The sequence below is a fragment of the Fringilla coelebs genome, assembly GCF_963513975.1.
Source record: "Fringilla coelebs genome assembly, chromosome: 21".
Lineage (NCBI taxonomy): Eukaryota > Metazoa > Chordata > Aves > Passeriformes > Fringillidae > Fringilla > Fringilla coelebs.
The window spans coordinates 11,675,482-11,698,527 of NC_140047.1; the positions used below are offsets into that span (position 1 = coordinate 11,675,482).

Sequence of the window (23,046 nt, forward strand, 5' to 3'; positions counted from 1 at the left end):
CAGAAAAACAGAGTCGTCTTTTTTGGAGTGTAATCTCCCGCCTGCGACAAGGAGCCACGCAAACTGATAAATTGCAGATTAAACGAGTGCCACACTCCACTCCAGCCCTGGCTGTTAATTCCCCTGTTGTGCAATTCCCGGCTCTCAGGGCCTGTCAATTCCAGCTAATCGCAGGAGGCACTAAAACACTCTGCCCTGACAGCCCCGGATCGAGGCACCCCTGACTCCCGGCTCAGGTGGATTGCACGCATCACTTATGCACAAATCAGCAATATGCCAGCAGGGAGGAATTATGTCCGATGACAGCCCAGACATGAGGTACATATTGCAGAGCCGGCGAGCCCCAGCCGCCGTGACAGATTGCGGCGCGGGGCTGCGCTGGTGCGGGAGCAGCTCCGGCTGCCCCGGCCCCGAGCGCACCCGGAGCCACCGGCCCCGCGCCCGGGCTGCCGCAGGACGGGGCGGCACCGCAGCCTGCGCCCGTCCCCGCCCCTGTCCCCGTCCCTGTCCCTGTCCCCGTCCCTGTCGGTGCCATGGCCCGGGGCGCCCGAAGGGGCCAAGGGAAAGGAGCAGAGAACGGGGCGGGGATCGGCACCGCGGGCACAGGGATGGTCCCACCCAGGCTGAGGGGTGCCAAAACGCCCGGCTGTGCCCGGCTGGGTGGGGACCGGCCCCGCTCAGCCCCGCTCAGCCCAGCCCGGCTCTGCTGCAACATTTAACTTGTCGTAGTCTGTGATCCTGAAAAGCTGAAATTAATGACAGCCTTGCAGTTGCTCATTAATAATTGCTTCATTACTGTACGCAGTTGCAGCCTCCTGACAATAATGGGGTTTGCTGGTGTATTTCTAATTATCTGGCATTTCAGCTCCCTAATAGAGTGCCGGTGCTCCCTGACGAGACCTCGCTCTCCAGCAGGAGCGCAGCCCGGCCCGCGGCAGCCCGCCTGCTCCTTCATCTGCGGCTCCTGGGAGGAGGCTGAGCCGCCCTGGTGGGGCCCACGCAGGACCCGGGGGCACCGAGACCCTCCACACGTGGGCTGAACTCTCCCCATCCCCGTGGCACACCTGGTGCTCGTGCCGAGGTCGTTTTGGGAGCAGTGACATCGTGAGAGGAGCTGGGAGTGCACTAAGCAGGTACGTGCCTGTGGCTGGCAGTGCCCAGTGCGCCCACACCACGGCTGTCCCCATGGCCCCACCACATCCATCCCCATGGCCCCACCACGGCTGTCCCCATGGCCCCACCACATCCATCCCCATGGCCCCACCACGGCTGTCCCCATGGCCCCACCACATCCATCCCCATGGCCCCACCACATCCATCCCCATGGCCCCACCACATCCATCCCCGTGGTCCTGGCAGCCCCAGCAGCCCCGGCACTGCCCTGGGCTGTGTTCCAGCCTGGCTGAGCAGAGCAGGAGGTGCCAGAGCCTCGGTGGGTGCTGGGGCCGGGCCAGGGCTGCGGGTGGTGGCTGTGGCTGTGGAGTGGAATTCCAGCTCCTCACAGAAATCCGCCCCGCAGTGGTGGCAGTGGCAGTGACAGGGGAATTGTGGCCGTGTCCCCACGCTCCCAGCTTGGAAATGACCACTTGTGCCCCATTCCAGCCACCAGCTCCCAGCCCATTACGGCACACGCAGGCCCTGCGCTCCCACCTGGGGAGGGGGCTCATTTGTAGTTAAAAATCTATTGTGACTTGTCAGAAAAATGAATAAATGAGCACATTATTTTTTCATTTTGGAGCTCAGCATCTGTTTGTCTAATCAAGAAAGAGAACTGGGAAAGTCAACCAGGGCTGACGCACACATTTTATTTAACTTTTCCTCTGTCAAAGGAGTTTAAATGTGTAATGAACAGGCCATGGTGATTTGAAATATAATCCCATTACTCTGATGAGATTACCCAGGCTGTGAGAGTTCACAAATCATGCTTAGGGTTTTTAGAGTGAACAACACCCTGTTGAGATTTTTTTCTCTTTTTGCATTTAAGCAGAGGTGTGTGGGGAGAATAAAACATGACAGTGCTTAACCCTTCACGCAGTGGAGCAGCAGCATGGGGCTGTGCCCAGGGCCAGCCCTCCTTGTGACCCAGTTCATGGTGACCCTGAGCTCTCCATGGTGACAGCAGCGATGCCAGGGAGCAGCACCTGGCCAGGGCACGCTGCTGGCCCAGCTGGCCGTGTGCCCTCAGTGCCCACACGTCCCTGTCCTCGTTGCTGTCCTTGTCCCTGTGCTGCACGGGGTGGCTGTGCTGGGATGTGATTTAAGGGGCATTAATTTCAGCTGCAGCAGCAGCACCCAGCCCCACCCACCACCACAGCAGCGCATTTCCATGGATTCATGGGCCCATTACAAACATCTCCATAAATAACTCTCTCCATTAATCCCAGGGCTGCACCCAGGGCTGTGCCGTGGGTTCGCTCGCCTGTCCCGGTGCCCGGTCTCAGATCCCCCCGAGGGGCAGCTGCAAAACCCCTGGGATGCAGCAGAGTCCTACCAACCCAAAACCAAAGGTAACTCTGGCTGGAATTGGTGCTCTGGGAGCTCATGGCAAAGCCCTGCAGAGCCCAGGGAGAGCACGCTGTGCTCTGGCCTTGGGTGCCAGCATGTGCCAGGGTGCCCTGGGTGTCCCCTGCTCAAAGGTCTTTCTGTGGTGTTCTCCTATGCTCTGATAAAGCCAAGGAGGTGGAGGGGAATTGTCCCTGTGGACAGGACTCCTCTGACAGCAGGAGTCAGAGAGAATTCAGGGGATCTCTGCTGCCTCCAGCAGCTGCCTGCGTGCGGCAGGCCGGAGCCGCGCTCGGCTCTGCCCGGTAGCAGGGATGGATGGGGGAACAGCTTGCCTTGCTGACCCAGTTGAATGCCCATCTGACTCAATTACATCTACAGCTACCGGGGAAAGACCAGCCCGTGATGGCTCCGTGCTCAGCTGTGCACACTCTGCAGCCACGAGCACTGATTTAACTCCTTCAGGAACGCAGGGCAGCAGAAATGCCTGTTCTGGGGCAGGGATGCTCAGCTCCTGGGATGCTGGACCTTTCCAGGGTTTAAGGAAGGTTTCCTGCGGGCCACGTATCAAACTGAATCTGATCTTTGGAAGCAAATTTGGTTTTTAATTGTCAGTGGCTCCCTTGGAGCAAATAAACTCACTTTGGGCTCCAAAGCTCCCCGCTCCTCACCCAGCCCTTGGAGCAGCCTCTGTCTGTCCGTCTCTGCCTGGGTCCCAGGACACCCACACCAGGAGCAGGAAGGTGACTGACAGGGGGGTGTGAACACAGCTGTCTGGGCAAGGGACTGTGCCACAATGTCACAGACAGCAGAGATGTTACTGGTTGAGTTTTTTAGGCTCTCCTGAGAGCAAACCTGCACATGCTGAATCCCTGCTGATAATAAATACACGTGAGGGGGTGGCAACAGCACTACGGCCATGGAAACAGGAGATTGCTGCAGATTATGGTACCAAATAGGCAATTTTTCAGTTCAGTTAAAAAGAATTGAAACTGGGTGGCCAAAGAACATTCACAGAGCAACTTTAATGTTAAATATTTCACAGAGTCGGTTAAAAGAGTCATTTACATCAAAGGGGCTTTTCCCATAGTATCTGTGCTGCATTTGCACATAGAAAATATTAAAAAAATTAATAGAATACTATAAAATATTGTTTCTCTTGTTTTGCAGATATCATGGAAGACTGTACAGGGAGGCCTGGCCTCGGTGGTGCAGGGCCAAGCTTCTGAAACCCAGAACATAAACACAACAGCGAGACCCAGGCCCTCCCTCTGCCCAGGGGCTGCTCTGCACGCTGTGTTAAGGCTCAGGAAGTTTTCTCTGTACAAAAGCAAGGTGGAGGCTGGCAGAGGGTGGGCAGTGCCCCAGGGAGCTGCCCCCAGCCCCGTGGGGAACCAGGGCAGTTCTGTGATAGTGTGTGCAGAGCTCCAGTGACCTGGAGAGATGCAAGAAAGACACCTCTGGTGAATTCAACCAGAAACGCGGCTCTGGGTGCCAGCATCCATTCCCGTGTTCCCTGACGTGTTAAGGATGAACAAGGCCAAGATAGTTACAAATCCCAGTACAAAGTAGGTCTTAATTTTTATTGTTAAGGAATAATATTGAGAGAAGGTGAAGGCATTTCTGAGTCCCCAGGGGTAAGGTGCCCCGGTGGATGTGCCAGCCCCAGGGTGGCAGCAGCTGAGGGTCCCGGGCGGGAGGATTCTCCTCTCCACCTCCAAGACGTGGATTTCCAACCACTGTGCTGCTTTCAGCAAGGAACTTCCAATAAAGCATTTGCAAAGCTGAAAAGCACAATTAAATAAAAATATTTTTGAACAAAACAAACACAACAGACTCGACTGTCTCAGCGCTCCCTCGCTAAGCGCTCCCTTGCCACGGCTGCTGTTCCTGGCTCACGGATGCCTCCTGCACTTCAGCAACAGAAGTGAAACCATCTGGGACTGCAGCCTCCCCCCAAAAGAACTGTGCATCATATGGACCTTGAAAAAGATTACATCTGTTTATTAATAGTAAAAATGGATACATTTGTCCTACATTTTGTTTTTAGAAATTTGATCATGTCACAAGCAATACCTGCGTGTACGAGGGTGGATTACAGATGTATATAATTTATTTTAACCAGGCTGTGAAATAATATGTAATCACATCTCTTCTTGTGATTGTACATAATACAGTAATTAAATGATGCCAGTCTACGTCATTCTCTTATTTCTAATCAAAGGAACCTGAAGCGTAACAGTCTTCTTTCCGGCTGATATGGCTCTTTATTTCTGTCACAGGGGAGACTTCCCCCCGCCCAGGAGGGATAATCTTCCAGCCGTGAGAGACGGGATAGTTCAGATTCCCGGCCGGCCGGCTCCCCGCGGCAGGAGCAGCGGTCCCGGCCGCCGCCCGGCGGAGCGGCTCCGAGCGCGGCGCGCAGGCTCTGCTCCAGGCTCACTGCTGGCCCGACTTCTTCTCCTTCTGGAAGCTAAAGCTTGTTCTCCTGCTCAGTTTTCTTTGTTTCTGAGCAAAATAATCTGCTCTGGCTGTGCTTGCTCGCGACTCTAGAATATAGTTAACCTGCAAGACACGAGGTGGTGTTAATGCCACCGAGGCTGGGGACAGCCCGGGGTGGGCAGGGACCCCCAGCCCACCCCTGAGCAGGGCTCTGGTCTAACTGGTCCTGGCAAGCACCGGCAGGATGATGGCAGAGAGAGCCCAGAGTGCCAGGAGAGCCCTGGGCTGCCCTCCTGTGTCCCTGGTCCCATTCTGGGCCACCCAAACCTCTGGGGAAGGCAGGGAGCTGTGCAGACCCCCTGGTGCTGGGATAATCAGTAATGAGCATCAATAAAGGACATGATCAGCCTCAGTAAAAAGAATTCTTCCATTATGATGTTTGCATACTCAGCTAATCTCAGAGTTTCCCTGTGTTTTGGCACATTTTACTTGATGAAAGCATTTTAAAATGATATTTAACAAGCCTGCTACTCCCTAAATTTATTATCTCCAATGCTTTGTGATAATCTCAGAGATAATTTTAATGGAAGGTTAATGCAAGAATCAAAAAGATAAAAATGCCCTTTGGTCTGTCATTAGCTGGTTAATATGCTGTGGCTTAAAACTTGCACAATTTTATGCACTGTAGAGTGTTTCACTTTCATTGCATATTACAGCTTAAGGCATAAAAATATAGGGAATTTTCATGGTCAATAAAGTCTCAGTCCTTCTCACTTGATCATCTAAAAAGCCTAATTTGAAAAGTCTGATTTTTCTGCGCTCCCTAATGCTGATGGAATTGAAAACAAACCAGTGACTTGTGCATGAAACCAGAGAATGTTCTACATAAACAAACTGCAACTTGGGAAAAAAGTTGCTCAATATTATTTCTCTCTTGAATATTCACGTTATTGACAGTAAACCTTTTTTTTAGCCTCTGTTTATGACCAGACTCGGATGGGTGGAAGTGTTCAAAACCCAAGGAAATGTGGCATGGGGGTACTTGGGCAAAGGTTGGACTTGATGACCTTGGAGGTCTTTTCCAGCCTTAATGATTCTAGGATTCCATGATTTTAAGTGTCTGGGATTGCAACAGCTGATCTAAGATAAAGTGGGAACAGAAGAATTGGCCTAACAGCTCACAAAGCAGAAACCCCTCAAACACACTGACCTCCTGTGTCATGAATAAAAGTTACTTTATCGCACGTCAGTTGTTTAACAATCCTCTAAACTCCACACAGCCAATAAAAGCAAACATAACAGATGGTTTGCCAAAATTACTGCTTTTGAATTTTGACTTGCTACGAAAGATGAACTTGTGGAAAATTCCATTTAATTTTTCAAGAGTGTAACAAAAATTTGTTTCCCAAAGCAAGGGAGTTTGTGTCTGTACAGGGCCCCAAGGAAGCAAACAGTCCTGAGAGAGGATCAGGGTGGAGAAGCCCCTGTGTGCTGTGCAGGGACACCTGAGTGTGGGGCAGAGCCGTGAGGGGCAGGAGCACCCAACCCTGTGCAGGCACAGGGCTGCTGGCCACGTGTCCAGAGGTGGAAACTACCTGGACACAATAAAATTTGGTAGTTTCCTATAAAATTCCACAGAAAATGGTGTCTCCATTAGCTAGAAAAAAGCACAAAAGGAAATGCTACACACAGACAGGCAGTGGCTGCGTGGCTGTTGGAGGGATGAATAAAACAACAGGCATGGTGCAGCCATCCTGGCAGGTTAAACACACCCCAGTGGTCCTCAGGCACGGCACCCTCGTGTGTTTCCAGAGCCTCCTGAACACTCCTGAATGTCTAACAAGTGGTAAAACACCAGGATTTTGGGTCACGTTAAAATTTAATACTCACCTTCAGTACAATTTCATTGACAGTAGCAGCATCTGATTCAAAGTAAAGGTGTTTGTAGTCATGATTGCTTAGATATGTAAGTTTAAATATTGCATGACCTGCAAAGATAAGAAAAAAACTGCTTAGAATATTCCTGTAAAGTTTGAGCAGAGCTCGTTGCCTGACAGAAGAAAACCACAGATGGTGATCTCAGCGTACCATCAGCACGACAGAAGGAAGCAATGAAATGCTGACAGGCTTCTCATGTCATTTCAATTTAAGGCAAGTGGTGGCTTACAGGAGCAGCTGAACTCCAGTCAATAAAGTTCCTTTTCCCATCACATCCCCACTGCAGGAAATGCAAAAATCCATCAAATGGCTGGTTAGCTCTGCCCGGCCGCGCCGGCGCTGCAGCCCCGGCACCGGGCTGCTCACCGCCCGCAGGAGGAGGGGTGTACTGAACACAAAATGGCAATTATCCCCCGAGCCACCGCTCCAAACCCTCCTCCCAAAACACCACCTGAGCCCAGCTGGCTGCTGGTGGCCACGGGAGCGGCACCAAGCACAGGGCACCGAGGGACGCGGCCACGCTGCCACCAAAGGCCAGCCCCATCCCGAGGCTGGGATGGCCCTTCCCACAGCAAGGAAAATCAAATTAAACTCTAACTGCGACCTGCTGGCACCTCCTGGCGCTCAGCCTCTATTCCAAATGGGGTTCCACGTGCTGGCCCTGTGGCTGCCCTGGGACAGCGGCCCCGGACTCCAACACGCGGTGCCAGGAGGAACGAGTCAGACACAAAGGTCTAAGGTGGAACACAAAGGAAGGCAAAATATCCTTCACTTGTATGGATGCTGATGGCTTCAAAATTAAAATTAAATGTATTCTATACATGATACTTTTCCAACGGTTTTCTAATTTATTCAGTTCAACAGTCAAAGTTAGCAATCCATAAAGTAACAGCCACATTACTGTAAATCCAGGCCTTTCCTGCAGGAAAGCTAATTGGAAATCTTATTTACATTATCTAATTCTCCAGATTTCCAAAAAGTGACTGATATATGCTCAGATTGGTGGCCAGGAAATTTGAGATGCGAGTATTTTATTGTGGCATGTTAATTAAACACCATTATGATGCACTAATCTGGAATATAAATTCTGTATTGAAAAATTGGCTAATAATAATAATAAAAACTCAACCCTTTAAATCATTTGACAAATGATGCCTCAGTGGTACTAAAAATGCGGAATTCCAAGCTGGGAGCTCATCAGCATGTTAATGCATGCAGCTCTGCCTGGAACACAGCATCTTAATGATTCCAAAAGTGCCAGTGCACCACTCCTGGGGATGGGACACAGCACTGCACTCCACCATTCTCCTTGGACACTGAACACTCCACACTGGTTATCAGAAATTAAACTGCCACAAAACAGGGTCAGAGGACCCCAATGAGCTGCTGCATTTTGGGTTTTGGAAATTCTGGGTAATTCTTGCTGTGGATCAAGACAAAACCTCTCCAGGTGTTCCCTGCTCCCCGGGAGCACAGCCTGGCCTCGTGCTGCGGTGCCCCCACGTGTCCCTTGGGCTCTGCCCTGCCCAGGGAGCCCTGCCAAGGGCAGAGCTCCTGCTCCCACGGGCACAGGGGCTGCTCTGGGCTCGCCTGGCAGGGCACTGGCCAAGTGTGGCTCTGCAGGGGCTCCCGGGAGCCGCCGGGGACGCGGCAGCGATGCCGAACCCGCGGCCGTGCAGGACTCACAGCCCCTCCTGCTGGGACTGGGGACACGGTGGAAAGAAGCCAAGAAGACTTTTCCTTAGAAAGCCCCATTACAGCATCATGTTTATGGGCTCCAAGTCCACAACACACTACTTACAGAATGAAATATGAGCGCACTGAAATCCTAACTGGCACTTTGCTCTGCTACTCTTCTAGCCAGATGGAATTTATGAATTGTGAGATTGATTTCCATTTCCAAGAGTGCTTAAATACGTGATGTACCTCTTTCCAATAGAGCACCACCCCTGACAATTCTGAGATCAATAGGAGCTTCCATGGTTTGATGTTTCCGTGTGAGAGGATCTGGTAACAAACAGCAGCAGCTCGAGTGGCTCCTGCTGCACGTGATGGGGGATTTAAAGCAAATGCAGATGCTGCACAAGCAGCTGCTACCATCACTCCACACCACCAGCGGCTGGGTGTTTGCAGGGAACCTCAGTGCCCCGCAATCAGGATCAATCAGCTGCACAACAGCAGAAAATCCACGCTATTCCCGAGTATGTTTGTCTGTTAAAGCAGATATGGAAGCAAAAGCAATGACAGAAACTCAGCTGCTACCAGCAGCTTTTGTCACGGGGTGGGTGCAGCCCACGGCGAGCTCAGCACAGCCAAGGGGTCTCGTGCCAGTGTCCCTGGTGCCCCCTGAGCCCCCAGCCATGCCACAGCCCCACGGCAGAGCAGCCTCTCCCCCCTGCTGCCCCTTGGCCCCAGCTCAGAGCGCTGATAAATCTTCCCCAGCCCAACACTAATGGGTTCCTGTGTGGTTACTCCTGGAGAGGAGCCTACAGACGGAAGGGCAGGATGCTAATTCACTGGGAATTCACCAAGGAGAGCTCATTTACTCCTTCAGCACCACATCTCACGTTCAGCTGCTCACCCCATCTCCTGATTTTTAGCACCACTGCACTGCCAACGAGGCGAGGGAAGAGGCCCTGCAGCGCTGCAGCTCCCGGCTCTCCTCGCCCTTCCCTGGAACTCCTCGAGCAGCCTCCGCCCTGCACAGCAGCCCCAGCTCCTGCACAGCCCCACACCTGCACACAGCCCCCAGAAACCCTGTGGAACTGCAGCTCCACCACCACCGACCAGAATGTGCTCGTACAGGCAACAGTAAATCTTGTGCTAATTCCCGCAATCTTGGGAAAACATCCAAACCCTTGGTGGGCCCCACGCTGCACCTGACACAGGTAGAAAAATAATCACTTTAATCTAAGTGATAAACTCTTTTTATCAAAGTCCAAAAGATACATTTTTTGCTTGGAAAACAAGGATATGAATTTGCAGAAGAAAAGATAATTTTTTTACGAATCTGCCAAGTCTAGAAAGTTTTTCTTCTTTCCCTCCCACCCTACAATTCAGCCCTTACCCTTTGCCAACTCTTCAAACAGAATGGAATTAAATCATGAATTAGCTGGAGGATGAAAAGAATGTTCATGAATTGGACAAGGTAGAAAACAAACAAACACTAGAAATGCAAATTTATGTTAATTTTTCAATATACCTTGATGATTGCTTTGTCATTACAGGGCCATAAGGCAGAAGTCAACAATTAAGAGTTATTAGTGGAATAAATAGCTGGAGAAGGACTCTCTGAAGAACAAAGCACTTATGAACATCCTTTGACATCACTGATTCTCACTGCTTCAGAAACTGTGACCTCAACCGGCTCAAACCCTGAAATCTCTTCCCATGGGCCCAGAAAGGATGCAGAAGGATTAGAACTACACCAGTAAAAGGCAAGGAATGAGGATAACAAAATACACATCAGCAACACTTTTGTACAAAGACACACATTTCCTTCAACCCTGCAGGAGATGGGGGAGCCTCTGCTCTGCAGCCACTGCTGCATTTCACCAAAGCACTGGGGAGGGGCTCAGCTGTGTGAAATCCCCATGTGAGACCCCAGGAATGATGCTGTGACCCTGGAGGAAGGCCTGAAGGGCCTACAGAGCTGCAAGAGTTGTGTTAGGGTTAAAAAACATCCAACACCCTTCCTGACACCCTCTGCTAACAAAAAAAAAACTTCACAGGGGAGGTCACAAGTTGCAGGCACAGCTGGATTATCCAGACGTGGCACCGAGCTCGGCTAGGGACAGACAGAACAGGGATGGGGACCTGTGTGCACAGGTGGGGTTAATCCCATTTCATGCAAGGGATATTTATCCCAGAGGTACACAAGTTAGAGGCAGTGAGGGCAGTCAGTTCTGGGTGAAATCCTCGCCCCACTGATACCAGTGGAGTCACTGATGGTTTGGGCTGCCCACCATGAACCCAGGGTGGATCTCCTCAAACCAGGGCAGTACTCAAGTGGGAACAAATGATAAGACTCTTAAGGAAAAAAATAGCAGCTGTGGTCCAGCTGGCTTGCCCCATTCTCTCAGGCAGCAGCATATCCCATGATCTCTTTTCCTCCAAGCCTTTATGTTCCACTGTAGGCTTGCTACTCAGCATTGCTGTTAGAGGGTGACGTGGGTCCAGATGTCTTGAAAACAGAGCTGCAATTAAAGTGCAGCACACACCCACTTTTGTGTCAAACTGTGGTAACTATTCACACATCTGGATTATTTTCCCTCAAAGCCTTCTGTTTCTTTAAATTATTATCAGAGGCAGAATACTAATAAAGATTTCTGCAAAAATGCTGAAAATTGAGGTGCAACTCGGGGTTGACCAAAACCTCTTTACCAGCAACCTCGTTTGGGGAAAAAAGATAAATAAATCAAAATGCAGTGTTTCCACATGGCAATGGGCTCCTCCACTGCGTCTGCACCTCATCAATCACGCATTGTCTGCTGGAGAGGCGAGCCTTGTAAATGTCACATCCACTCAGGCCCGAGGAGAGGCGAATCAAAATGCAGCGAGGAGTTTTAATTGGATAGTGTAATTAAACTAAAAAACCCCAGCAGAATAGCTTTGACAGGATAGATGAAGACCCCTTTTAATAGGGCTACAAAACAGATTTGTTAAAAGGATGAGGCAATGCGCGCTCCTGATTGCGCTCAGGAGAACTTTTATGAGCGGCTGTTGGAGGGGCTGCAGTTAATCAGCACCGCAGTGCCCGGCTGCTCCTGCCCCTGCCAGGGCCAGGGGACCCTCTGTGCCAGCCCTTCTCTGCAGGGACACGTCCTGCTGAGCGCTGCCCTGGCACAGCCCGAGCCCACCGGGGCTCACGGAGCCATCTGTGCCCGCTGCCGCCCCTGCCTGCACAGCGTGCCCACGGCTGGGCTCTGCCCTTCTGTTCCACACTTGGATCTTCCTTTCCCTCCTAGACTGAAGTTTGGGAACATTTTCTCTGCTGAACCTGTTTTTTACCTTCTGGTCAGAACCTGTGACTAGTCTCCTGTTGAATAGGAATTTTACTGTGTTACTTCTTGCTCCGCTGCAGGAGCAGGGATGTCAGGAACCATGATATCATGATATTTTGTGCACCAATTGCACAGTACACACTGCCTCTGCTCTGGCCCCACTGCAGGCTCTGAGCAAACCTGCAACAGCTCTGTTTGAGCCCGCAGAGAAGCAGGAACCCAATGCCCTCCCAACACTTCCTGGGTATTTTCAGCCCTTCCACAACCCAACAATGAATTCATTAAATTAATATTACCCAACGTGCATAATCAGGAGAAACTGGGCACTGAATTAAAACATCAAATCCCTTTAGCTTTAAATGAAAACTACATAAAGGGGGTTCAGGCATGGCTCTGGCTATCACTTGCAGCCAGGGTGAGTACTGCTGGAAAAGCTATTTTCGTGCAGATGTGGAATTCAATGGGAAAGACTGACTCGTGTAGCAACATCAATCAAAACGTCGGCTCGGCTGGCAGCTCTCGACAGTAAGGCAGGTTCAAAGGTCATGGGATAAAGAAAAAGCCAAGCTCTGGTTCAGCTCTAATATCTCCTCGCTGGAAGTCTCACCGAGGTACCTGCCCCCCTTCTGGACTCGCAGCTTTCATTAATCTTCTTGCCATCTTTTTTAACTAGTCATGCAGAACCGCTCGATAGCGAGACATATAATGGGGAGGCCCTGTGCCTATTACCAGGTTAACACTCTGTTAAGCCCCAGTGCAACAATGGAATCAGAATTTAAAGGAAATCTTCAGCTGCAGGGTGCAAAGCGGGCAATTAAATTACAAACTGGAGTTACCCATGTACTCCATGACCTACGGAACACCTTTGTTTACACTTACCTTCATACCGAGGCTATTTTGACAAAGCAACTGAGATGTCTCTGCTTCATGAAAACAAAAAAAAAGGCAGATAAAGGATCACAGAGAATGTTGCTTCAGTGTTTCAAGTAAATTATCAAATAAATCCAATTTCCGCAGCTCCTGTAAAGCAGAGCTGCCTGGGAGGGCCCTGGGCAGGTTCTGCTCAGGTGTGGTGGCACAGGGGGCTGTCCTGAGCTCTGCACCCCCTGCCCAGCTCAGCTGTGCCCAGCAGCCCTGGGCATCCACCGGGGCCACTCGGGCCACACAGCACTGCACACGGCAGTGGGCAGTGACACTGAAGTTTCTCCTCTGTCCAAGTAATGTAAGAGACATTACCAGAATCAGATTTCCTTTAAATTACACTATTGCAAAGGGATATAATTGTATTAAACGTATTATGTTGCTTCCTTAAGACTTTATATTATGTACACTTAATTGAGATACAAAGCTCTTTTCAGCTATAAAAATGACAACTACTTTATTAAGGCTTAAATCTTATTTCTCCATGATAGGATGCTTCCTTTCAAGACTCAAAACATTCAGAATCTCTCATGATAATCAGGCTGAACCTGATTTAAAGAAGATGTTCGTGCCCAGCGTTGTCAGGTTCTAATGGCATCGAAGCAAGCCAGCAGGGCCATTAACTCTCCCCTCAGTCTAAATCCAGGGAGTCTGATTTAATTTACAAATAAAACTTCAAATTCTGACCCAGGGCTACTACAAGGGCAAACAAAAATCATCAGCCATCCCTGCCTACAATCCCCCCCAACTAATGGCAAATGAGATGCCAGAGCTTTCTGTTTTCATTTTCTGCCCTCACTGAAGGCAGCTCTGAGTTCTGTGAACTCTCAGCACAGGAAAACTCAGCCTGTCCAAAACGGCTCTGAGCTGTCCATCAATGTCCCCACCAGGTGGGCTCTGAAGCTGCTGAGCCCTTTCACACACACACAGGTGCCACCAAAGCCTCTCTGCAGGAGCCGGTGCAGGGGAAAGCAAAGAACACGAGCACAAGACTCCCACTGCACCTCGTGCTGGTCCCAGCACTCAGCCCCCACTCCAACACCTCCTGTCCTCACTACAAAGCAGGAGCCTGGTCCAAACCCTTCACCTCTTCAGAGTCACAGAGCCCAGCCCAGCAGGGCAGAGCCCAGCTGGTTCCAACCCCACTGAGGGGCCTGGGGAGGGAAGGCAGCCCCAAACCCAGAGCCCAGCACCACGGGACAAGCACGAGCATTTCTGAAAGAGGAGATGGAGCAGGTTTGTGTTACAAGAGATAAAAACATGAAAACAAAATATATTGCAGAACTCAAAGACCTTATCTGTACCCAGCCTCTCTTTGCAATAATTCATTCAAGAAAGATCCGGGAATAATTTTTGATGTAAACTCTGCTACAAACATACATCACCACGCTGATAAAAATCACAGACAAAACTTGTGAAATACAGTGAGTTTCATTCCTTTATGCTACTAAAATAACTTTTTTCCATTTAAAATTCAAGAGATACTGATCTGCTGTTCAGTTCCCCAAAATGCATCATTCTGAGATGTCACACTAAAAGTCTTTTCTCTGGCCTAAAATAATGACTTTTGGAACATCTTTAGTGAGTTGGGAAAAGGTCAGCAGTTTCAGGAGGAAGTATTTTCTCCTTTTGGAACTGTGCTGAACCATTATTTAGTAGGAGAAGTTAAAGATGTTCACACAAAAAAGAGCAAATAAGCCCCTCAGTACTGTCATGGCTGCCTTGGTTGCAACCTGTCCGTGTCCCCTGCAAAGCCACTGTGATTCTTCACTCAATGGTCCCCACGTGCAGGTACTGCCCTCCTGCACCTGGGCTCTGTTGGGGGGCTGAAACTCCTGGGTTGGCAGGATTTGGGTACACAGAGATCTCCCCCCAGCAGCAGGTGCTGCCTCTGGGGCTGGAGAGCCCCATCCTGGCAGGACAGGGTCCAGGGTGTCCAGGGATTGTCCCCGGTGTGTGGACAGCAGCAGAAACCTCTCCAAATACAGCCTTGTTTTGGGGACACCCTTTTATCCCCTCAGTATCTGCGTTTGCAGAAATGTGGGTACAGAGCAGAGGTGTGTCAGGGTTTACCAGCACAAATTGCCCCTTGCACTGCACACAAAATCCTCATGCTGCCAGGTCACAGGGAAAGCTTCTCCTTGGGATTGTGCCTACCCAAGGATCATGAAATCTTGATGGAGAGACAGAAAAGGAAGACAATGACTAAACCAAGAACATGGAGTAGGAAGGGGGTAATGAAGGGGAGAAGGATATAGTTCAATAATTGCTGATAAAATCTGGGGCAGCCATAAATTTACTCTTCCAAGAGAATTCAACAGATCATTACCTCTGTAAATATGTATCACATAATTCTCCCTCTCTGTCACCTTGCAGATAAGTACTTAATACCAGCATCTCACTACCCTGCAGAGGCACAAGTGCAATAAAATCCATCTGAGCTTTTGAACTGCAGTCACTTTTTGATAGTAGACAGTTCCATTTTGGCCCCACTGGGAGCCATTGCCCAATTCTCCCAGGGCCCATCCTGTGCTTTTTAAAACAACTTTTCCAGACAGAGACTCTCATTCCTCTCCTGACACAACAAGCAGGAGCCCTTGCTTTTGGAGTTGCACTCCACAGAGCCAGCCCTGACCTCTGGGCAATGGCTGAGCTGGGACGTCCAGCCCGTCCCCAGACCTGGCTGTCACTGCTGCCCTGGTCCAGTCACCACCACAGAGCAGCACACCCAGAGTGGCACCTTCAGTGACCCTGCAGCCGTGGCTGGGGCAAATCCAGGCTGAGCTGACACTCACTGCATGCCCGAGATCTTCAGTTGCACCAAAGACATTTAAAGCCGGTCTGGAAGTTAAAAAGTGCCCCAAAATTGCAATTATGTTGAAACATGGATTTGCTGGCTGTGCTGCAGGGCTGGAGACAGCTGGGCAGAGCCAGTGTTCCCTTGGTGTCACAGTGGGCAAGAAACACTGAGTGATGCCATTAGCTGAGAGCAGCATCAGAGGACACTCGTAAAATGTGTGTCTGTTTATGCTGTGTTCTCTATAACAGAACTGAGTCAGATTAAAAACATCCTGTAATGAAAAAAACACACCTATAGAAAGAAAAGGACATGGTAGCAATAATTCTTTGGACATGGAGCACATCCAGGGAGGCAGAGAAGAGAGAACATAAATAAAAAGGACTACTCACTTGGGCTTTTTTCTTCCGCAAGGTCACAGGCACAGAGGAGTTCAGAATCGATTGAAATGGGTTTCTGCTTAATCCAAAACTTAGTGCTGGCCTTCTGATTAGTAACAGGGTCTATCTCTACCTTGTCTCCAGAAATACCTGAGATGAGAAAGAATAGAGAGCCACAAGAGTGATCAGTTTAACCGATTTCATATCAGCCGTTTGACACACTTTATAAATCTTAAATGGGCTGAAGGTATATTGCCCTTCTGGGCTTTCTGAAAGCACAGGAGCTTTTGAAACCAGAAGCAAATGGTTATCAAACAGCATTGATAATCTGTATTTTATTCTCCTGCATAAGCATACCAAAAGAAAGAAATATCACAGAAAAGATTCTTCTAAACGCATACAGAGCTCTTCTGGAAGCAGTAGCTACACGAGCTGTGAGATTTATGGGAGATAGTGCTGGTTGTGCAGTCACCAGTGCTCTGTGTAACAGACACTATCACCACCCACCCCTCTCCATCTGCTGTACAGCACACATGCAGTCATACAATAACAGAACCAGAGGTTCAGCACGTGCTGAGTCGGGAGGGACCCACTGGATCACCGAGTCCCTGCCAGGACCCCCAACACCCCCCGTGCCTGAGAGCACTGTCCCAACAGTGCCTCCTGAGCCCAGCAGGGCTGATGCTGTGCTCACTTTCCAGGGATCCTGTTCCAGAGCCCAGCCCTCCTCTGGGTGAAAATCCCTTTCCTGATATCAACCTCAACGTCCCTGACTCAGCTTCAGCCACTTGCCTGAGTCCTGTCATGGAGAGCAGAGATTGGCACCTGCCCCTCTGCTTCCCCCAGCACCCTCATCTCTCCTCACCACACTGCCCCTCCAGACCCTTCCCCACGCCATGCCTCCTTTGGATGCTCTCTAATGGCTTCATGTCTTTTTTACATTGTGGTGCCCACAACTGCACACAGTACGCAAGGGGAGGCCACAGCAGGGCAGAGGGGATCCTGCTGGACCCAGCTCAGGAACTGAACTGAGCTGAGCAAACTTCCCAGGCAGCTTTTTACACCCTAAAAACAATGATGTGTCTTCAGGCATGAGTTACAGCATGAAGCTCATGAGACATGATCAACAAAAGGAAGCAATATAGGAAAAAAGTTTTAAAATTTAATTCAACTCTTGCATCTCTGGAAAAAAAGCAGAAAACTTTCTCCCTTCTGAGGGTTCCAACAGGGCAGGAGCCTGGGGGGTCTGGCTGCAGCCCCTGCCCTGAGACCAGGCCAGCCTCACCCACCCCATGGGTTATGGGAACACCCCCTAACCCAGCAATGCGTTAAACACACATCAGAGAGATCACATTGCAATTAAGCATTGTATCAAGAGTCCAATTAACACCCAGGCTCCTGGAACTCACTAATTTGAGTAGGCTGTGTCTGCAGCCCATTTTGGTTTGTGATTTAATTTTGCACAGATTATGTAAAATTGGTGTTGGTATTTCACTGTAATGGTTTATTATTCCAAATGGTATTTGCTGTAGTTTAAGGAAAATATGGAAGTTGATGATACAAAGTCTCATTTTATCACTAAAAAAAAGTCAGGGGAAGTTCTAAAAATAAAGGTGCAAATTCTTGGTGTGTGAGGGCTGTTCCCTATCCCTTCCTCTAAGAGCATCACCCCTATAAATATCCTCCAAAAATGTCACTGTTTGGTCCCGCAACTTCAGAATTCACAGTCAGTCAATACTGTTAATGCACCTTGTTAATTTGATAGGATTTGTCAGGTAACTCCACTGGAAAATTATATAAAACTGTTCCAGATGAACAGATGATAGTGACATGAATTAAAGTGATAGAACAATAGTGGAATATAAACCAGAAATGACACCCAAAGTGGCTGTTGATTTATTGCCATCCTGAGTTTGGTTCTGGGCTTCCATGTATATTAGTGCTACAAATCTGGGTCCATTTAGCAGCGAGATGCTCATACATACATCACCAGCTCCTGCTCCAAGCCAAGGTCACTCCCCATTGCATCAATCTTCTCAGCAGAGGCTACTTCACCATTTTGCAACCATCTCAGATGGAACAGACTTCCTCCTCTTTCATCTTTTTTTTATCATGTAAAATACACTTTAACTTCTATTATTTTTATCTGCAAATTGTTGCTGTATACTTCATCCATTATTTCTGTATCTCGACATCGCTGGCTGAAGCTCACCCACATCCAGAGAGTACATTGACAAAGAATGTTGTCTTTTTTGTGTTATTGTTCTCACAATCTGGATGTGTTGAAACCTAAAATCAAAACAGTATTGTGTCTGTGGCTTCTGCAGTCTCTGTCTCGCAGCACAAATCACTCATACTCAAAACCCAAGTGAAAATGCTCCTTCTACTATTTTTTAAATTCTTTCATTTTGTCAAAAGGAATGCCATCAATGTATGGGTCCAGTAGCAGTGTTCTGTTCTTGCTCCCTTTGTTGGGCTCTGCAATTGCCCCCTCCCCTCTCTGAAACACTTGCCAGCAGTTGTTTTCCCAGACAATATGCTCCTGCTAGTTGTGCTAACGTAATACACAAGTAAATGTGTCTTATTCCTCCAGAACATGATAGAGCCTTTGTGAAACTGCTGAGAGTGCTGCTGTGTGTGCATTACCCTGTGATATGGGCTGAAACACAAACCCCAGACCTTCAACTGCCACCTTAAATGCAAAAACCCCATCACTCAGAGGGCTGGGCACTCCTCCCATGGCCCTCCACATATCACCTTTTACTACAGACCTACGCACAATGTACAGAAATCACATTTACTCCCATGTTTTTCATAAACCTTGTCTCAAATTCAATGATCAGGCCTGAAAACAGCTAAAACATTTCAAAAAGTGCAATCCACTCCTGCACAGCCACTGACACCACTGATCTGCCAACAAGGAGCAAAGGGATGGCAGAGGGTTCTTGGGGTCCTTGAGAAACACTTGCCCTGCTACGGCTGCTACACAGAACTGAGGGCACAGAAAAGCTGCAAAGAAAAGTCTTTGCAACTGGCCATCATCAAACTGCTGGAGAACAGCTCCCAGACCAGTCACCTCGACTGAAGACAAAAAATTAGCCCCTGTCTTTTCCATTTCAGGGAGGAAGAAGCAGTCTGTCCCTCACAGGTAACAAGTAACACTCATCAGCCCAAACCCACACAGCCCCTCAGTCCTTGTTTTGCCAATCTTGATCTTCTAATGTCTCTTAAAAATTCAGGAGAAAGCCCAGCAACTTACTCAGACTTTATCAAAAGGTTTTGATTTCCTACATTTGCCCAAGGTTTGAACACCCTGCTGGGGTTTCCTTTGATTAAAAAAAAAAAAAAAAATATTATAAAGTTCCATTGTCAATGCACTGCCATCAAAATCACACAAGTTCACAGATTGTTATAAAAGGGAAATTTTATGGTCCTTACAGCACTGGGCAGGGTCAGCTCCTCCACTGCTGCACAAGTTAAGCCATTTGTTTCATTTAACAGCTCTTCTCCCTTAACCATTTATCTTCAGTGATCTGTCATGACCTTTTCAAGCTCTCATTTCTGACACTTCCCAGATACAGTGAGTCAAACTTCACTGGAAGCAAACTATCACACCCCGAGAGTTTGCTCAAGGCAGGAACATGGCCAGCACTGCCCTGCTCCAGCGCCAGCAGATAAATCCTGCCTCAACGAGACAGCTCAAAATAAACAAAAAAAGCCTCTTCTGGGAGAATTTTACACACATGTACTCTTACATGTGCTTCAGGATGGAGGAATGAAGGGACCGTAGTGACAATATTATAGGAATTGGTATAGTTTAACAATTCTGAATTCTACAGAATAAATGTATTTTGTAAACATTATGGCACGTAATATCTTACTGCTGAATCATTTCTTTATGGAAGTATTTGCAGGAATGTCACAGGTCACCTACCAATGCATCATTAATCAAATTTTCACAATTTAAACACAAAGATAAAAAGCCATTCAATCATTTTAAAACAGTAATGGGGCTTTTATAATTCAGGATTCTGTCAGCCCTTGGCCTTCAGGTTTTCAAAAGCATTCAGCGAGCCAATAAGGACAATATAAAACCTTTAGAGAATGCTCATTTATTTTGTTCCACCTCAAATTTCCACTAGGTCGTTAAAAATCTTTCAGTCTCAGAAAAGGAAAAACCCAATAACTCCCAATTTTGCAAAGCCTCATTTAAAAATAACAAAACAGTTGGCAAGAAGCTTTCCATTAGGAAGCCTAGACCGAAAAAAAGAGACGAGGTCATTAAATAATGGCCTTCCTTCAGAGGCAACATGTGCAACTGATTGGGGATAATAAAAATACCGAAGTATTTTCAATGGAAAGCAATATTTTTAACTGCTGAGACGCCAGCAACGCTTCCAAGGGCTCCATTGGAGAGCGGAGCAGGGTGATAAGGGTTGGTGCAGCGAGGCAGGGGGCCGGGCAGCCGAGCCAAGCCCCCCGCGCTGCCCCGCGCCCACTTACCCAGCTGCACGTCCGTGGTGAAGCGCAGCCGGTGGATCATGCTGACTTTGAAGGACTTGTAGTGGTGGCTGCTGAGCATGTCCTGCACCGTGGCGATGTCGATCTGGGGGTCCTCCTCCGACACCTCTTCTCCTCTGGAACCTGCGGGACAAGGCTCCTGAAGGGAGGTTGGCTCGGGCACACCTGGCTGCCCCAGGGACCAGAAACGCCACCCTCCGCCCAGGGCAGCCACCAGGGCGCTGAGGCCACGAGGACAGGCACTGCCTGCAGAGCAGCACACCACGCTGGGGACAGCTCCCGGGCCACAGGCAGCCCTGGGGCCCCAGGGGGTGAGCAGGGGACCTGCTGGCCACCCAAGCCTGTCACCCAGCAAGGAAGCCAGAGCTGCCCCAAAGCCCACCCAGAGGTGGGCACTGAGGTGTCTGTCCCCAGAGGTGTCTGTCCCCAGAGGTGTCTGTCCCCAGAGGTGCCCCCTCAGTGCCAGCAGCACCTCGGGCACGCCGATGAGAAGCTGCACTTTATTTACTGATTAGTATTCTCATTACCACTGCAGGTACTGCCTTTATAAAAGGCAACAACTCATTAAGCCAAAATGCCAATTACTGAAAAAATATAACACACTTTAAAGATTTTTTACATTTTATGACGTTGGATTAACACCAATTTCAACATTACTATAATGTGATATATAATTGCACAGAGTAATTTCCATGCCAGCTGCTAATAAAGCACCTCAGCTCGAAATGATCATTCAGATGCTGGTAGATAAAGTGGCATAAATATGTTTGAAAACTGATTTAGCTTCTTACAGGAGATCCTGAGGAATGACACGTTTTGTTTAATATCCTGGCTAATGTAGTCCTAAAAGCTGAACCAACTGCCAGTTCAGAGAACTAAATTTGCTGCAGGAGATTAATGAAAACTCTATATTTTGCTGAAATTTTAATAATGGGAAGATGAGATGATGGAGTTTTAGTACAGATCTTAAAGCTCCAGCAAAGCAGGTACCGACTTGTCAGATTTTTCAGTATTAATTTTGCTTGAGACTTGTACTGTTGGAGTGGCCTCAACACCACACCACTGTGAGCATCTGCTGTTAAATGAGTCCAAAACCACACGGGGAGCATAAAGCAGGAGATTCCCAGGTCACAGAATTTCACCACAGCTCTCCCAGCGCTGCCCTTCTCACACACCACGGACCCTCCTCTGGGGAAGGGGGACACCGAAGGGTTAAGCTACAAATTGGGCTGTGCCATTCGACTTGAAAGGATTCCAAAAATCAAATTAAACAGTCTCCATGTGAATTTATGCAGAGCCATCTTAACACTGCAACCACTCCATGCTCCAGAATGACAAGATAAATTGTAATGGCTCCTTCCGAGACATTACAATGCATTTTGTCACAGACCCCTGTGTTAATGTCTCTATACTATGGATTATCATAATGTATCATGTCAAACCCTCATGCTGCACTACTCCAAAGATACACTGAGATATGTCAAACTTTTTGGTGCACTTAAAAGCATCTTGAGAGGCTGTGGTGTGGCAGTGCCTGGCAGCGAGGCAGGAGGGTGGCAGTGGCACTGCTGCCCCACCGCCCGGAGCCAGCCAGGACCCTCCTCCGGGCTGGAAACCAGTGGGGTGTCCCCACAACCCTGTCCCCACACTGTGTGGCCACAATGGCTCCTGTGCTGGGACAGGAGCTGTGACAGGGCAGAAGTGACCCCTCCAGCTGCCCCTGGGCTGCCCACACAGCCCCAGCACAGAGCTGAGTCCCTGCGGAGCAGAGCGAGCTCGGTCACATCTCCCCGCTGGAAACCCCGATTTTCAAATGAGACCAACGGCAGTGGAAAACCAGCCCCAGCTCCAGGAGCTGGGAGTGAGGCAGGAGCCAAAGCAGGAGCCTCCTCCTACGGGCACCCAGCTGAAGCAGGAGCCTCCTGTGCCAGGGCCCCCTGCCAGCGCCGAAACGGCGCCTCGGGAGCACCACGGCACTGAAGTGCCACAGGCAGCCTGCTGCAGAGAAGGGAACCTGCCTTTCCTCGATAAAACAACAAAACACAAAGTTAACTGCACTGCAAAAATGTCCCTTATTACTTTAATGTACTAGAATATTGCTTAATGAAAGTTCTTAATTGCAATACAATTAATTACATACACAGAGTCCCCAATTACATTTTCCAATAAGACACTGGCTTTGCTATAGGTCTAAAGGCACTAAACCAATTTTAATATATTAAGACCAATTTCCCTTGAATACTAATTACTATCTAATGATAAAATGAGAAAGAGGAACTTTCCAGAAGTAAGATGGCAAGAATAAAACTAAATTAGCCATGAACGGCTTCCTACCACACATAAAGGCATTTCACATTACAAAGTGCAGCTTTCAGTTTAAAGATAAATCTTGGTGCAAGTTAAAAGTTCTGCACACTGGAAGCAGTTTATTAGCTCGAATGCTATTAGTAAATGCTGGCTGGAAAGGGGATTTCTCCATACATATTTCTTAATAATGGAAAGTTTTTGTTTCATTTAATACCCTGAAATATAAACTTTCTCT

At 48.8% G+C, this 23,046-nt stretch overlaps 1 protein-coding gene across 4 annotated transcripts in view; it reads right to left on the bottom strand.

Annotated features, from left to right (window-relative positions):
• Positions 1–3,770: 3,770 nt before the first annotated feature.
• MAPKAP1 (MAPK associated protein 1) overlaps positions 3,771–23,046 on the bottom strand; it is a 78,504-nt gene continuing 59,228 nt past the window's right edge. For 2 of the 4 annotated variants that reach the window (XM_084219741.1, XM_084219742.1), the window contains 4 exons: positions 20,487–20,627; positions 15,996–16,133; positions 6,835–6,932; positions 3,774–5,067 (listed from right to left, as the gene is read on the bottom strand). In XM_084219741.1, the coding sequence (XP_084075867.1) occupies positions 4,942–5,067; positions 6,835–6,932; positions 15,996–16,133; positions 20,487–20,627 (503 nt within the window). In that variant the 3' untranslated portion in view covers positions 3,774–4,941. Of the gene's footprint in view, positions 5,068–6,834; positions 6,933–15,995; positions 16,134–20,486; positions 20,628–23,046 lie in introns of all 4 variants that reach the window. The other 2 variants (XM_084219743.1, XM_084219740.1) reach the window with 2 other exon arrangements.